Source organism: Carcharodon carcharias, chromosome 14 (genome assembly GCF_017639515.1).
Source record: "Carcharodon carcharias isolate sCarCar2 chromosome 14, sCarCar2.pri, whole genome shotgun sequence".
NCBI lineage: Eukaryota > Metazoa > Chordata > Chondrichthyes > Lamniformes > Lamnidae > Carcharodon > Carcharodon carcharias.
In genome coordinates, this window is record NC_054480.1 from 3699719 (window position 1) to 3716231 (window position 16513).

The window sequence follows — 16513 nt, forward strand, 5'->3', positions numbered from 1 at the left end:
AAACAGTGACCATAACTTGGTAGAATTTAGCATTCAGTTTGAGAGTGAGAAACTTGGGTTGGAAACAACTGTGCTAAACTTAAATAAGGGTAATTACAAAGGAATGAGGATGGAATTGGCTGGAGTGGACTGGGAAGGGAGTTTAGCAGATAATACGGTTGATGAACAATGGCAGATGTTTAAGAAAATAGTTCATGACTCACAACAAAGATTCATCCTAGTGAGAAAGTGGGATTCTAGGAAGGGGATAAACTAACCATGGTTAACCAAGGAAGTTAATGATAGTATCAAATTGAAAGAAAAAACATACAATGTGGCAAAGATTAGTGGTAATCCAGAGGATTGGGAAAGTTTAAAAACCAACAAAAGATGACCAAAGAATTAATAAAGAGGAAGAAAATAAACTTTGAGAGTAAACTAGCAAGTAATATAAAAGCAGACAGTAAGAGCTTCTTTAAATGTATAAAAAAGAAGAGAGAGGCCAAAATGAACATAGGCTCTATAAAGAATGAGGCTGGGGGAACAATAATGGGGAACCAGGAAATGGCAGAGGGGTTGAATAAATACTTTGCATCAGTCTTCATGGTAGAAAACACTAATAGCATTCCAAAAATACCGAATAATCATGGGGCAAAAGGCGGGTATGGAATAAATACAATAACTAGCACTAGAGAAAAAATACTGGGGAAACTAATGGGGCTAAAGGCTGATGAGTCCCCTGGACCTGATGGGTTGCATCCTAGGATATTAAAGGAAGTAACTACAAAGATAGTGGATGCACCGGTAGTAATCTTCCAAGGATCCTTAGATTCTGGAAAAGTCCCAGAGGATTGGAGAACAACCAATGTAACACTCTTATTCAAAAAGGGAGGGAGACAATAAATAGGTAACTATAGGCCAGTTAGCTTAACATTTGTCATTGGGAAAATGTTAGAGTCTTTTATAAATGATGTAATAGCAGAGCATTTTGAAATACATAATCTAATCAAGCAGAATCAGCATGGCTTCATAATGGGGAAATCATGCCTGACAAATTTATTAGAATTCTTTGAGGAGGTAACAAACAGGATGAGATAAAAGGGAACCAGTAAACGTAATGTATTTGGATTTCCAAAAGGCATTCGATAAGGTACCACGCATAAGGCTACTTAATGAGATAAGAGTCCATGGTGTTGGGGTAATATATTAGCATGGATAGAGAATTGGCTAACTAATAGAAGACAGAGAGTTGGAATAAGGGGAGCATTTTCAGGATGGTAACCTGTAACTAGTGGAGTGCCTCAGGGATCAGTGCTGGGGCCACAATTATTCCCAATATATATCAATGACTTGGATGAGGGAAATGAATGTACTATCGCCAAGTTTGCGGATGACACAAAAATAGGTGGGAAGGCAAGTGGTGTGGATGACACAAAGAGTCTACAGAGAGATATGGACAGGTTAAGTGAGTGGGCAAAATCTTGGCAGATGGAATATAACGTGGGAAAATGTGAGGTTATGCACTTTGGCAGGAAGAACAGAGGAGCTGAATATTATTTAAATGGAGAAAGACTGCAGAAAGCTGCAGCACAGAGGGATTTGGGGGTCCTCGTGCATGAATCCCAAAAAGCTAACTTACAAGTTCAACAGGTAATAGGGAAGGCAATTGGGATGTTGGTCTTTATTTCAAAGGGAATGGAGTATAAATATAGGGAAGTCTTGCTAAAACTATACAAGGCACTAGTTAGTCCACACCTAGAATACTGTGAACAGTTTTGGTCCCCTTATCTAAGGAAAGGTATACTGGCATTGGAGGCAGTTCAGAGAAGGTTCACTAGGTTGATCCTGGGTATGGAGGGATTTTCTTATGAGGAGAGGTTGAGTAGGTTCGGCCTCCAAACTCATTGGAGTTTAGAAGAATGAGAGGCGACTGTATTGAAACATATAAGATTCTTAGGGGGGGTTGACAGGGTAGATGCTGAGAGGTTGTTTCCCCTTGTGGGAGAGTCTAGGACCAGAGGGCATAATCTCAGAGTAAGGGGTTGCCCATGTAATACAGAGCTGAGGAGGAATTTCCTCTCTCAGAGGGTAGTGAATCTGTGGAATTCTTTACCGCAGAGGGCTGTAGAGGCTGGGTTGTTAAGTATATTCAAGGCTGAGATAGACAGATTTTTAATCAGTAAGGGAATCAAGGATTATGGTGAAAAGACAGGAAAGTGGAGTTGAGGATTATCAGATCTTACTGAATGGTGGAGCAGAATCGATGGGCCGAATGGCCTACAGCTGCTCCTATGTTTTATGGTATAGTTCAGCCTAACAGTTGCAGAGATTCTTTCTCGCTTCTGGTACCATATCCTAAGAGGGCATTGGTGACCATGGACTTGTGTTAGTCTATGATTATGCTTGGCGAAGTACTGCAGTGGTTTTCCATTTCTTTCTGCAGTCTGCCTGACCAGAAACCTCTCCTGCTCTTCCTGCCTGCCGCAGGAGTGTGTTGAAAGGATTTACAAGTTGATAATCTACCTGTTTGACCGCGTTATGAACACACCTTCAGTGGCCATCGAGTCCTGGAGTGTGACTTGAACGCAGAGTTTCCAGCTCAGAGGCAGGGACACCACTCCCTGCACCACAAGAGCTTCAAGTTACAGACATTACATACTGCCTAATTATTAATCCTCTCTCTCCCCCTCTGTCCCACCCCACCCCCCCCACCCCCACCCCCACCCCCGCGTGTCATGGATCCCACTCTCTCTGTCTTTCCCTCCCCCCTTTTCTCTCTCACCCCCTGCCCCCCTTTTCTCTCTCACCCCCTGCCCCCCTTTTCTCTCTCATCCCCTGCCCCCCTTTTCTCTCTCACCCCCTGCCCCCCTTTTCTCTCTCACCCCCGCCCGCCTTTTCTCTCTCACCCCCTGCCCCCCTTTTCTCTCTCACCCCCTGCCCCCCCTGCCCCCTCTGTCTGCCTCTGGACCTACAGTACAACAGCTTCGAGCAGCTCTGCATCAACTTCACAAATGAGAAACTGCAACAGTTTTTCAATCATCACATGTTCGTGTTGGAACAGGAAGAGTACAAGAGAGAAGGCATCGACTGGGTCTTCATTGACTTTGGCCTTGATCTACAGGCCTGTATCGATCTTATTGAGAAGGTAAAAACTTTCGCATACCCTTCATTTCCATTAGATATAAAATATAAGCTTATTTTTGGGCAATAAATATCATTTGACATTCACATGCATAAGGCATCATTCCTGTTCAGAACATTTGGTTCAGAATATTTGTTCTAGTTTATAGGTCCTTCCACAAATTTATTCCTCCCACCTTCTGTAATCCTAGCTAATCTGAATCTCACCAAGTCCCATTCCCCTAGTCAAGCAGCACCTTGAAAATACAGCAGGAGAGGCCACTCAGCCCCTTGAGCCTGCTCCACTTTGCTTCCATATTCAACAAGGTCATGGGTGATCTGATTCTAACCACAACTCCACGTTCCCACCTACCCCTGATAACCTTTCATCCCTTGCTTATCAAGAATCTATCCAGCTCCACCTTAAAAATATTCAAAGACTCTGCTTCCACCACTTTTTTAGAAAGAGAGTTCCAGAGACTCATGACCCTCTGAGAGAAAAAATTTCTCCTTATATCTGTCTTAAATGGGCGACCCCTAATTTTTAAACAGTGGCCCCTGGTTCTAGATTCTCCCACAAGAGGAATCATCATCTTCACTTCCACCCTGTCAAGACCCCTCAGGATCATATATGTTTCCATCAAGTCACCTCTTACTCTTCTAAACTCCAGCAGATACAAGCCTAACCTGTCCAGCCTTTCCTCATAAGACAATCCACCCAATCCAGGTATTGGTCTGGTAAACCTTCTCTGAACTGCTTCCAACACATTTACATTCCTCCTTAAATAAGGAGACCAATACTGTACATAGTACTCCAGATGTGGTCTCACCAGTGTCCTGAATAATTGAAGCATAACCTAATCAATTCCCCTCGCAATAAATGATAACATTCTATTAGCTTTCCTAATTACCTGCAGTACCTGCATACTAACCTTCTGTGATTCATGCACTAGGACACCCAGATCCCTCTGAATCTCAGAGCTCTGCAATCTCTCTCCGTTTAGATAATATGCTTCTTTTTTATTTTTCCTGCCAAAATGGACAATTTCACAGTTTCCCTCATTATACTCCATTTGCCAGATCTTTGCCCACTCATTTAACCTATTTTCAATCCTTTGCTGCCTCCTTATGTCCTCTTCACATTTTACTAACCTACCTATCTTTGTGTCCCTCCATCCAAGTAATTTATATAAATTGTAAAAGTTGAGGCCCCAGCACTGATTCCTGTGGCACATCACCCATCACATCCTGCTTACTAGAAAAAGATTCATTTATGCCAACTCTCTGGTTCCTGTTAGCCAGCCAATCTTCTATCCGTGCCAATATGTTACCCCCTACACCACGAGCTTTTATTTTCTGCAATAACCTTTGATGTGGCACTTTATCAAACACCTTCTGGAAATCTAAGTACAGCACATCTACCAGTTCCCCTTTATCCACAGGACATATTACTTCTTCAAAGAAGTCCAATAAATTGGTTAAACATAATTTCCCTCTCACAAAACCACTTGGCTTTGCCTGATTTTAATCTGCCTCATCTTCTACCTATCTCTGTAATCTCCTCCAGCCTCACAACATTTGGAGATATATGTGAACCTCTCATCTTCCCCCATTTTAATCACTCCACCATTGGTGGCTTTGCTTTCAGCTGCCTAAGACCCTGAGCTCCAGAATTTCCTCCTTAAACCTCTCTGGCTTTCTATCCTCCATTAAGATGCTCCTTAAAACCCACTTTTTTGACTGAACTAGTCCAGCGAGAGTTCAGTTCAATCCCCAGTTTGGACACAGTTGGTTAATCTCAGCTGCCATTTTACCCTGCAATATCAGTGGAAGAAACGATCTGAGTTATTAACTCCTGATCACTATGCACTGATTCCTGCTGGAAGATGGCTGGGGACATTGACAATGGATAGAATCACACTCACTGAGATATTCCCCCTTCCATCTAGGAGCCGAATGAAGCCCAGAAAGTAACTGCTGCCTGAAACCTTACCTTTAAGAGAAGCCAACAATTTGGGAAAAGGCCAAGGTGGGAAGAAAGAGGTTGTACCCAGCTCTGATTGTCTATTTATTTTGTGTTCGATCCAGCCTTTAGGTATCCTCTCAATCCTCGAGGAGGAGTGCATGTTCCCAAAAGCTACCGATATGTCATTCAAAGCGAAGTTGTATGACAATCACCTGGGAAAATCACCCAACCTGCAAAAACCACGGCCAGATAAGAAACGCAAATATGAGGCTCACTTTGAGTTAGTTCACTATGCTGGAGTGGTAAGTGAGATAAATCATTGTACAACTGCCATTGTGTATGAGTGTATATATAAATGAGATGACAGAGTGTGTTTAAAGTAACACTCAGGAAGCATAAGGATTAACTGAGATTGGTCAGGCCCCATTTCAATATATTTCAATCTCTACAGAGAGAGAAACAGAATTTTAACAACTGGTTTTGAGGTCTGGATTAATTTGGATCTTCCCATAGGTTCCGTACAATATTATTGGCTGGCTCGATAAAAACAAGGACCCCCTGAATGAGACAGTGGTGGCAATCTTCCAGAAATCCTCTAACAAGCTGTTGGCTGCTTTGTATGAATCCTATATCAGTGCTGAAGCAGGTAAATTCTTTTGAATTTAATAATATCTGTACTTGTTCTTTAGTGGAGTGCCTCAGATTGAAACTTTCCTTTAAACAATGGCCTTTGTCCTTTCTTGTCAAAACCTGACCTCAATCATGACCCCAAATCTGAATCCTGAATCTTGACCCTTACTCCCTGATCCCGATTCTAACTTTAAAAGTTATGCTATTAGAGTAAGTCACAGTCACTATTTCCTGAATTAATTAAATATCTTTAATAGCCCAGAATTTGTTTTTTGTATTAGAATGCATTGCATATTATTACCCATCCCTAATTGCCTTTGTTCAGAAGTCATTTAAGACTCAACCACATTGCTGTGGGCTTTTGCCAGACTAGGTACAGCAGTTTTCCTTCCCAAAGGGCATCAGTGAACCAGATGGTTTTTTTACATCATTAGACATTTAATTCCAGATTTTTATTGAATTCAAGTTCCATCATCTGCTGTGGTGGGATTTGAACTCTGGGTCTCTGGATTACTAGTCCAGTGACAATACCACTGTGTCACCACCTCACCATGCAATATTAAATAACTTTAATCAAACTTTAAGACATACTACGTATTTCAGAAATATAAAAACAAAATACTGCGGTTGCTGGAGATCTGAAATAAAAACAGAAAATGCTGGAGAAACTCAGCAGGTCTGACAGCATCTGTGGAGAAACAGAGTTAATGTTTCGAGTCTGTATGACTCTTCTTCAGAGCTAGAGGGAGGTAGGAATTTGCTTCAGGCACCAGTTTCTAAGCTGTATTCTCACTATAGTAAGTGTTTGACATTTCTGCCTTTTAAACCAGTAACTCAATATCCTGTTCACATCATCCAAACTGATTCTGGGACTTGTTTGGATAAGCTCCCTGCTTTAAGCAGTTGTATCCACAGATTCTCATAATTGAATAATAAAATATTCATTGTTTCTCCTTTCATTCCAGCCCAGGAGCTGAGCAAGAGTGGTGCAAAGGAAAAGCGGAAGAAGGCTGCCTCTTTCCAGACCGTGTCTCAGTTACATAAAGTAAGTTCCCATTCTGTTTATAATCCAACCTCAAACCAGCCTCGTTTATACATCCCGCTCCACTCGGATGTTGCAAGTCTCTCCCTCCCAATACACACCATGGGGACATCTAGATTCTCTCTCAGGATATGTTGGGACATGGCCTGCACAATATGAACTATTTTATAGTGTTTGTTGAAGATTGCTTCATTAGGAATATCTTAAACTGGCGAAAAATGACCTGTCCAACAATAAGACAGCTTGAATTGTAATATTCACTCGAATAATTAAAGACAGAAATTTTCTAATTGAAATTGTGAAGCATCATTAGTAGCTCTATATTAAAAATACAATAATATTAATAATAGCTCTATATTAAAAATACAAACTGGCTGTAAAATTCAGCACCCTTAATAATAGGGGCAATTTTAACCCATCTCCCAGTCAAGAACTGGCAGAATTCAATGCAATATCCATTTAGAACTGCTCCCTGCCCCCACACCGCCTCCCCCCCACCCACCTCCCCCCAACACCCCAACCCCCCCAAATCTCACAGGCTTTACCCTGCATTGAGGACGAGGGATATCGGACCAGGATGTAGAAACCAGCATTCCGCCTGATCCCATGGATTTTCCAGCTACCAGGAGAGGATCAAATTTCCCCAGCCTGTCTGTACAGTCTCTTAATTCAAAGTCCCTTAATTGAAATGATCCAATATTTTATCTCTAGATTCCCATGTTACTTTGTTATTCACTCTCCTTTATTCAAATTATTGGCTTGTTGAAATTGTCGGGAAGCTATTTTTGTATATATTATTATAGGAGAAGATTTTTCTTTTAAAATAGAGGTTTAGTCTGTGGGTGTGTCTTAATTGGATTAAAGCCAGATAGTCTGGGTGCTTTGATGTGCACTGGTTTCGATGTGTAAGAGAGGTAGAGCGCATTTGTATTTTTTGAATCAAGCATTCGAGAAGCGGGGTGAAAACTATCACCTAGCAGCAGGTACCAAGCAATATGTTTATATTACTAATAAAATTGGTACTATGAAAGAGGTTTTATTGTTAAAAGGTGGAGTTAAAATTGGTGATACAATGAGAAGTTACATTCAATGGGCTGTGCTATGAATAACTTCAGCAGTGTGGCGTGTGTAGGGCAGAGGCAATGTGAGATCAATAGCAGCTGCAAGCCTCCAACTGGCTCCACTGGAACCAAAGTGAAAAGAACCTCATTTTGAATTCATAAGATGAAAATGCTTTGCCTGGTGTTTGGTTAAGTCTATGGGTTGCTGTTGCCTTAATGGAGATTAGTTTGGGAAGTTATGATGATAGTAATTTGTAGCCATGTGTATATATTTAACTTGTGTGAGTTAATAAAATGTTTCATTTAGCTTAATATAAAACCTCTCGAGAATTGGTGGTCTGATTCCTGAATTTAGAGTTGCATCTCAAAAATAACACTTAAAATTATAGGTTATGACAGTTGTTTAAAGTTTCCCTCTGGGATTTTTAAAAATAACTCAGCTTTACTTAATAAAATTTTGTTGTACAAAAACTGCTCAAATTTAGTGAAACAAGTAAAAAACACAGCAAGCAGCTATGTGTCTTGACCATCAGGAATTGAATCACTTGATGGTTTATTATCTTAGAACACATGAGGTTTTATTTCATACTTTCCAATCCTTAAAAATAGAAACATGAAGGAAAAAACCTGGTCAGAGTGGCAGATAATTCCAATAAACTTCTCTCCTTGTACATATCACAAGGAAAAATGTCCTTGCTTTGATTGAATTTTAATCCCATCAAGGCACAGGATGATGGCATTGGAAAATAGAAACACTTTGGGTATCCCAGAGATTGCCAGGTCAGCTATAGCAGAATTAGATACAAAGTCAAACTCCCTTTAATGTGCCTTAAACCAAACTCTAACAAGCAGCAGTTCTTTACTGCACTGTCATTACTTACTTCATAATCCCACTCCTGTCCTGTATAATTGAGATTTTCATTCATAATTGAGGTGTTACAAGTAGTTGTGAAACTCTGCATTCACATCAATTACTGCATTTATTTATAACCCCATTCTCTCCGTAGACAGAGGCACCCTAAACCTGAATTCAGGATCCAAAGCCCTGAGCTGGACTGACAGTGAACTGCCCTCGCCAACTGGTTTACAGGGATTGAGATTCTTCACAATTAAAGTTAAATCCTTTCCCCTCGATAATTAAGGATCATCACATTTCCCTGAACCAACAAACTGTGTCAAATATAAAGCCCCATCTCCCTCCCTGTGTGGTATTGCTTTAATACTGATTAACATACTACTGAATCTGCAAATAGTTTCATATACATCATCACAAGAAGTAATGTATATCATCATGTAATGTAATAGTTGGTAAAGTATTGATGAGCTCTCCGGGAAATCTGTTATTCTTCAATAAAACGCCCTTTATTTAGATTGCCAATCACTTTTACAGTGTTGGTGAGTTTGTGTTGAAAATCAATAAAACAACACTCCCCGGGTAAACCTTGGTTCAGTCAGCAGATCATACACAACTTTAAACAGAGACACCCTTACTCAAGGATTCCCAGGTGGAAAACGATTGTACTTTTGAGTAGATGATCCCATTCTTACCCATTGCTAAGGCTTCTCGGAGGCAGCTTGGCTCAGTGGGAATATTGGGATCCTGGATGGATGAATGATATAAAGTGGCCAAAAAGCCTCCTTCATCCGAACTAACTTTGTGATTGCTTTCTGAACCGACAAAGAGATCAAGGTAGTTAAGACTTGCAGTGATGTTTAGCTAATTTATGAATGAACATCACTTTAAGTCTGTGCTATCTTTCTACTCACTATCTGCTGAAGTGTAGAATGTGGTAAGTACGGAAAGAGGGTGATGGTGGATAAGTCCTGATGAGCAATACTATAATCGTGTCTCAATAAACACAGCCTCATCCTGAGCCTGTCCTGTTCCCATGACATTAATATCCTTCTGAACAACCATGCACATTCACCAAGGAAAAATTACAATACCACTCAGTAAACTCCCTATTAACCAGAGATAATTCCCTATTAACCAGAGAGGATCTTCTATTAATCAGAAAGATTCTTCTATTAACCAGAAAGAGAATTCCCTATTAACTAGAGCATTCCCCATTAACCAAAAAGAATTCCCATTAACCTGAGGGAATTCTCTATTAACCAGAAAGAAACTACAGTTGTGCTCACATTGGTGAACTGGTGACTCTGCAGCTTGAGCATGAGTTAGTGACAGGGGCCAGGGTGGGTCTGGCTAGGAGAAATTTTGGGGGAAAGGGGTACTTTTTAATTAGTGGCTTGGTTCGGTGTGAAGGGTAGATTGTTAGCAATAAAACTGTTCAACAAGTTCTCTCACCAACATGGTCGAGTGTGACTCCTTTAAGAAGCTGTTTGGAGTAACAAGTTTCTCTCTTTCTTCACTGCAGGAGAACCTCAACAAGCTGATGACCAACTTGCGATCCACCCAGCCTCACTTTGTACGCTGTATCATTCCCAATGAAACCAAGACTCCAGGTACTTGACTCCATCCACCCTGGGACTGTTACCAAGTTGTGAATGTTCCAGTGGAGAGTGCAGCTCAGCCAATGTGTAACTCAGAGCCCTGTTCCATTGCAACCCGGGCACTTCTGCACTTGGGTCTGCTCCCCAACCATCCTTTAGACACATTTGAATGAGGCGAGGGAAGTTTTTTGCTCAGATACTGATTAATGGAGCATTTTTCCACACACATTGACCTTTTCCACTCCTTGTCAGACATGAACCAAACACATTGAAAAGTTCTCACTAGTCCAGCCTCAGAGATTGGCCCAATGCCTTCTACTGAATTAGATCAGGCAAGTTCTCCCTAGTGTCATGACCAATGTCCATCTCTCAGCCAACACCATTACAGGTTACCTGATAATTGATGTTTGTGGGAGCTTGCTGTGCACATTTTGGCTGCTGTGTTTTCTACATTACAACAGTGTCTATTGGATGCAAAGTGCTTTGGTCCAGCCTGAGGTCATGAATTTGTTTTATAAACACAATCCTGTGAGTGAGATCACTAATGCTGTGACAACTTGTATCAAACAATGGCTCGTGTGTGCTATCTTTCACTCTGATCTGACCACTCTTCAAAATGCCCCTTGTAGCGATACTGCCAAAGGGACCCCTGCAGACAGGCCCCAGTTGAAGGGGTCCTAATGGTGAGGCTCTTGTTAAGGATGGGTGGGTTTGGTCACTCCATTCTTGGCCCTTGCAGCTGCTAATTGACTGTTGTGCATTTTCCAGGTGCAATGGATCCTTTCATGGTTCTTCACCAGCTGCGGTGTAATGGTGTCCTAGAAGGAATCCGTATTTGCCGGAAAGGCTTCCCAAACAGAGTACTCTATGCTGACTTCAAACAGCGGTAAGGATGGACTGTGTGGAAGTAAATGGTCTGTCTGTCCATGTGCTGCACTTTGACCTCCTCAAATAGTGACACTATGAAATACCACAGTGATTGTGTTTGCCTTTTATACACTCGCTGACCACTATTTGGTATTCACATCTGATACCAGAGCCATAACCAGGATGTGTCCTTTTATCCTGGTGACACAAGGCCAGGCTTAATCCTGAGGGAGGGGCATCATTTCACCACCTCCATTTCACCTTTGGCCCTTTGACAACTTTAAATATGGCCCTAGGAATCCAGTCAAGGATCGCAGCCTGGCTGAGTCACATTTATTGTAACTTTGAACTTGCTTATCGCATTGAGTCAAAAGGCCCTATAGAAAATCACCAAGAAATTTCATGAAGCTCATCCTCTGAGCAGAGTTAAGCTGCCACAGAAATATTTCAGGTGGGATTTCACATGGTGAGTGTGATGTTGATTTATATCTCAAGACCCATCCATGCAGCCAATCGGAACTGGGCACCTGATGGAAATCTACTGAGTGACACTTTAGAGAATGGTGGAACAGGTCTGAAGGGCTAAATGGCCTACTCCTGCTCCTGTGGCACAGCCAAGCTCCTCCTCAATGGAATGCAGGAGCACATCTAAAACCTAAACTTTGTAAACCTCCCAGGTTTAGAGAAATGGCTGCAGATTCCAGAGGCAAAACAAGAGGGATCATTAATCCTGATTATTCTTCTCAAACTCTTCCATAATCTGAGTGTTATATAGAGGGTGACTAGAAGACATTATGAAGAATTGAGGCTTGTTTAATTGAGAAACTTGAGTTTAATGCCAGCACAGAGTGACAACCAGGGCTGAAAGGAGTAGTGGCAAAAATGAAATAATTTGAGGAGTGGCGACAGGGACAAAACCTGAAAATGACAACAGGAAAGGAGATTCGGAGAGGTGAAGGATTGCCCAGTTTTCAGGTGCTGGCGCATTTAGAGCAGAGCTAAAACAATGGGTTCATTCCTAAGTACGCTGAGAGGGCTTTTCCAACTCTGTCAATGAACATCAAAAGAGGAGGTATTGGCTATACTTAAAGAGTTAATAACATATGTCTGAGGATACGGAGAGAAGTAAGAGTGTAAATTACAAATACTCTGGCCAGAATGTGCCAATCCTCCTTGGACACATGGGTGGTGTCAGAGGACTGGAGAATCAGAAATGTTACACCGTTATTGTTGGATTTATCCATTACACCATGACAGGCCGGTCAGTTTAACCTCATTAGCGGGAAGTCTTTTTGAAACAATAATCTGAAACAAATTAACAGTCACCCGCACAAATTTGGATTAATTAAGGAAAACCAGCACTGATTTGTTAAAGGAAAGTCGTGTTTAACTAACTTAGCACGTAAGAACATAAGAAATAGGAGCAGGAGTAGGCCATTTAGTCCATCAAGTCCACTCTGCCATCCAATGAGATCGTGATCTAATACTTCAACAGGTGAGAGTGACTGCCCTTGACATCAAGGCCGCATTTGACTGAGTGTGGCATTTAGGAACCCTAGCAAAACTAGAGACGATAGGAATCAGGGGGAAAACTCTCTGCTGGCTGGAGTCATACCTAGCACAAAAGAAGATGGTTGTGGTTGTTGGAGGTCAATCAGCTCAGCTCCAGAACATCACTGCAGGAGTTCCTCAAGATAGTGTCCTAGGCCCAACCATCTTCAGCTGCTTCATCAGTGACCTTCCTTCCAACATAAGGTCAGAAGTGGGGATGTTCACTGATGTTGCACAATGTTCAGCACCATTCACAACTCCTCAGATACTGAAGCTGTCCATGTCCAAATGCAGCAAGACCTGGACAATATCCAGGCTTGGGCTGACAAGTGGCAAGTAACATTCGCACCACACAAGTGTCAGGCAATGACCATCTCCAACAAGGGAGAATCCAACCATTTCTGCTTGACATTCAATGGCATTACCATCACTGAATCCCCCACTATCAACATCCTGGGGGTTACCATTGACCAGAAACTGAACTGGACCAGCCATATAAATATAGTGGCTACAAAAGTAGATCAGAGGTTGGGAATCCTGCGATGAGTAACTCACCTCCTGACACCCCAAAACCTGTCCACCATCCACAAGGCACAAGTCAGGAGTGTGATTGAATACTCTCCACTTGCCTGGATGAGTGCAGCTCCCACAACACTCAAGAAGCTTGACACTGTCCAGGATGAAGCAGCCTGCCTGATTGGCACCCCAGGAATGTGGGGTTGAGATTACATTCAGATCAACCATGATCTTATTGAGTGGCATAGTAGGGGCCAAATGGCCTGCTCCTGCTCCTAATTCGTATGTTCGTAAACATCCACTCCCTCCACCACTGATGCACGGTAGCAGCAGTGTGTGTACTATCTACAAGATGCACTGCAGGAATTCACCAAGGCTCTTTATACAGGACCTTCCAAACCCACGACCACTACCATCTAGAAGGACAAGGGCAGCAGATAGATGGGAACACCACCACCTGGAAGTTCCCCTCCAAGTCACTCACCATCCTGACTTGGAAATATATCGCCGTTCCTTCACTGTCACTGGGTCAAAATCCTGGAACTCCCTCCCTAACAACACTGTGGGTGTACCTACACCACATGGACTGCAGCGGTTCAAGAAGGCATGTCACCACCACCTTCTCAAGGGCAACTAGGGATGGGCAATAAATGCTGGCCCAGCCAGCGAAGCCCATATCCGTGAGTGGATAAAAAAATACCATTTTCCTGCACTATCCCCATATCCCTGTATGTTTTTAATATGTAAAAACCTATCGATTTCTATGTTGAACATACTCAACCTCTGAGCCTCCACCGCCCTCTGGGGTAGAGAATTCCAAAGATTCCCCACCCTCTGAGTGAAGAAATTCCTCCTCATCTCAGTCCTATATGACCTGCCCCTTATTCTGAGACTGTGTCCCCTGGTTCTAGACCCTCCCCAAGCCTGGGGAAACATCCTTCCTGCAGCTACCCTGTCGAACCCTGTAAGAATTATCCATGTTTCAATGAGATCACCTCTCATTTTTCTAAACTCCAGCGAATAAAGGCCCAGTCTATTTAATCATTCCATATAGGACAATCTCTCCATCCCAGGAATTAGTTTGGTGAACCTTTGTTGCACTCCCCCTGTGGCAAGTATATTTTTCCTTAGGTAAGGAGACCAAAACTGTACACAATACTCCAGCTGCAGTCTCACCAAGGCTCTATATAATCGTAGCAAGACATCTTTACTCCTATACTCAAATCCTCTTGTAATAAAGGCCAACATACCATTTACCTTCTGAAATTGCTTGCTGTACCTGCATGTTAGCTTTCAGTGGCTCATGAACAAGGACACCCAAGTCCCTTTGAAGTTCAACATTTCCAGGTTTCGCACTATTTAAGAAATACTCTGTATTTCTGTTTTTCCCACCAAAGTGGATAATTTCATATTTCTCCACATTGCATTTCATCTGCCAAATTTTTGCCCACTTGCTTAGCCTCTCCAAAACCCTTTGAAGCATCTTTGCATCCTTCTTAACTCACATTTCCACCTAGCTTTGGGTCATCTGCAAACTTGGAAATGTTACATTTAATCCCCATATCCAAATCATTGATATAGATAGTCATGAAAATGTAATAATTTTCATAATATTATTGTGATTTATTGTAAAGGTACGTTAATATTGGGGTTTGGATTGGTTTCTCTGTGTGGACGTGTGTGTGATGAATTTAATTGAATTAGCAACAATTGGTCTGGAGTTTTTGAGTTATCAACAAGGAAGCCAGGTTTGAAATGCTAAATACATAAACATGGCCGAAGTTTTAGAATGTGAGGTGTGAGGAACATTTGCATTTTAGATAAACCAGAGTACTTCAAATTTCAAAGGGATGATGGGATGTTACACCTAACCAAGTTAAGCTAAACAGTGTGTTTATTTTCCCAAAGGTTACTGATAAAATGAGTACTATAGAAGGTTTATGTTATGGAAAAAGTAAAGTTCCAAAGACATATTGGAACAGTGGAATGTATATTAAAAGGGAGATGGTTATGTGTAAGGGAGAAGGAATTCTAAGACCTAACAAGTGTGAAAAGCCTCCAGCCTCTGTGCATCAAGTTTCTGTCTACTGGAACTGAAACTGAGAAAACTCACTATGAGTGTCCCTGTCCAGGGTATCGTGTGCTTTGACTGGGTCTATTGAAATTTATGTTGCTTTACTGCTGCCTTAATGGAATTATAACTGGGAGTCAGATTAATTAGGAGGTTTAGGAGTTATTATAGTAGTGTTTTATAGGCCTATATATGTGCTTAAAATCTTTTCTTCTATTAATAAATGTTTAATTTAGCTTGTAAAGAACCTCTAAGCCTTGGTAGGCTTATTACTACTGAATTCAAGGCATGCATCTCGAAATAAAATACAAATTGCAAAACAGTTGTGGCAGCTGTTTCAAGTTTTCCTCTGGGATTTGAGCAGCTTGGAATTTACCATCCACTATGCCATAACAAGGTTGTGAGTAGTTGGAACTCAAGCACTGATCCTTGTGGTACCCCACTAGTCACAGCCTGCCAACCTGAAAATCACCTATTTATTCCTACTCTCTGTTTTCTATCCATTGACCAGTTCTTAATCCATGCCAGTATATTATCCCCAATCTCATGTGCTCTAACTATGTTTACTAACCTCCTGTGCGGGACCTTTCTGAAAGCCTTCTGAAAATCTAAATATACCACATCCACCATTTTCCCCCCTCATCAATTCTGTAAGTTACACCCTCAAAAAACTCCAACAGATTTGTTAAACACTATTTCCCTTTCATAAATCCATGTTGATTCTGCCCAATCTTACCTTTATTTTCTAATCCTAATCTGTCCTGTTATCACATCATTTATAATAGATTCTAGCATTTTCCCTACTACTGATTTAAGACTAACAGGTCTATAGTTCCCTGTTTTCTCTCCCCCTTCTTCCTTAAATACTGGGGTTACATTTGTCATCTTCCAATCTGCAGGAACCATTCCAGAGTCTATGGAATTTTGGAAGATGATCACCAATGCATCCACTGTCTCTACAGCCGCCTCTTTAAATTCTCTGGGATGTAGATCATCAGGTCCAGGGGATTTATCAACTTTCAGTCCCATTAATTTCTCTAGTACATTCTCCTGGCTCTGCTTGTAATAGACCCACAATAGTTTTTGCTAATCTTTTCCTTTTTACATACCTATAGAAACTTTTACAGTCTGTTCTTGCGTTACTCGCTAGTTTACTCTCATATTCTGTTTTCTCTTTCTTAATCTTTTTTTTGATCCTCCTTAGCAGAATTTTAAAATGCTCCCAATCCTCAGGCTTACCTTTTCCTTTGATCTAA

General features: G+C 41.5%; 1 protein-coding gene across 5 annotated transcripts in view; it reads left to right on the plus strand.

Annotated features, from left to right (window-relative positions):
* The window catches only part of LOC121286956 (myosin-7-like), a 92333-nt gene that overhangs the window by 25228 nt on the left and 50592 nt on the right, over positions 1 to 16513 (plus strand). For all 5 annotated transcript variants that reach the window (XM_041204300.1, XM_041204304.1, XM_041204302.1 and 2 more), the window contains 6 exons: positions 2954 to 3124; positions 5188 to 5367; positions 5579 to 5711; positions 6661 to 6740; positions 10177 to 10264; positions 11021 to 11138. In XM_041204300.1, coding sequence (XP_041060234.1) covers positions 2954 to 3124; positions 5188 to 5367; positions 5579 to 5711; positions 6661 to 6740; positions 10177 to 10264; positions 11021 to 11138 — 770 coding nt within the window. The remainder of the gene's footprint in view (positions 1 to 2953; positions 3125 to 5187; positions 5368 to 5578; positions 5712 to 6660; positions 6741 to 10176; positions 10265 to 11020; positions 11139 to 16513) is intronic.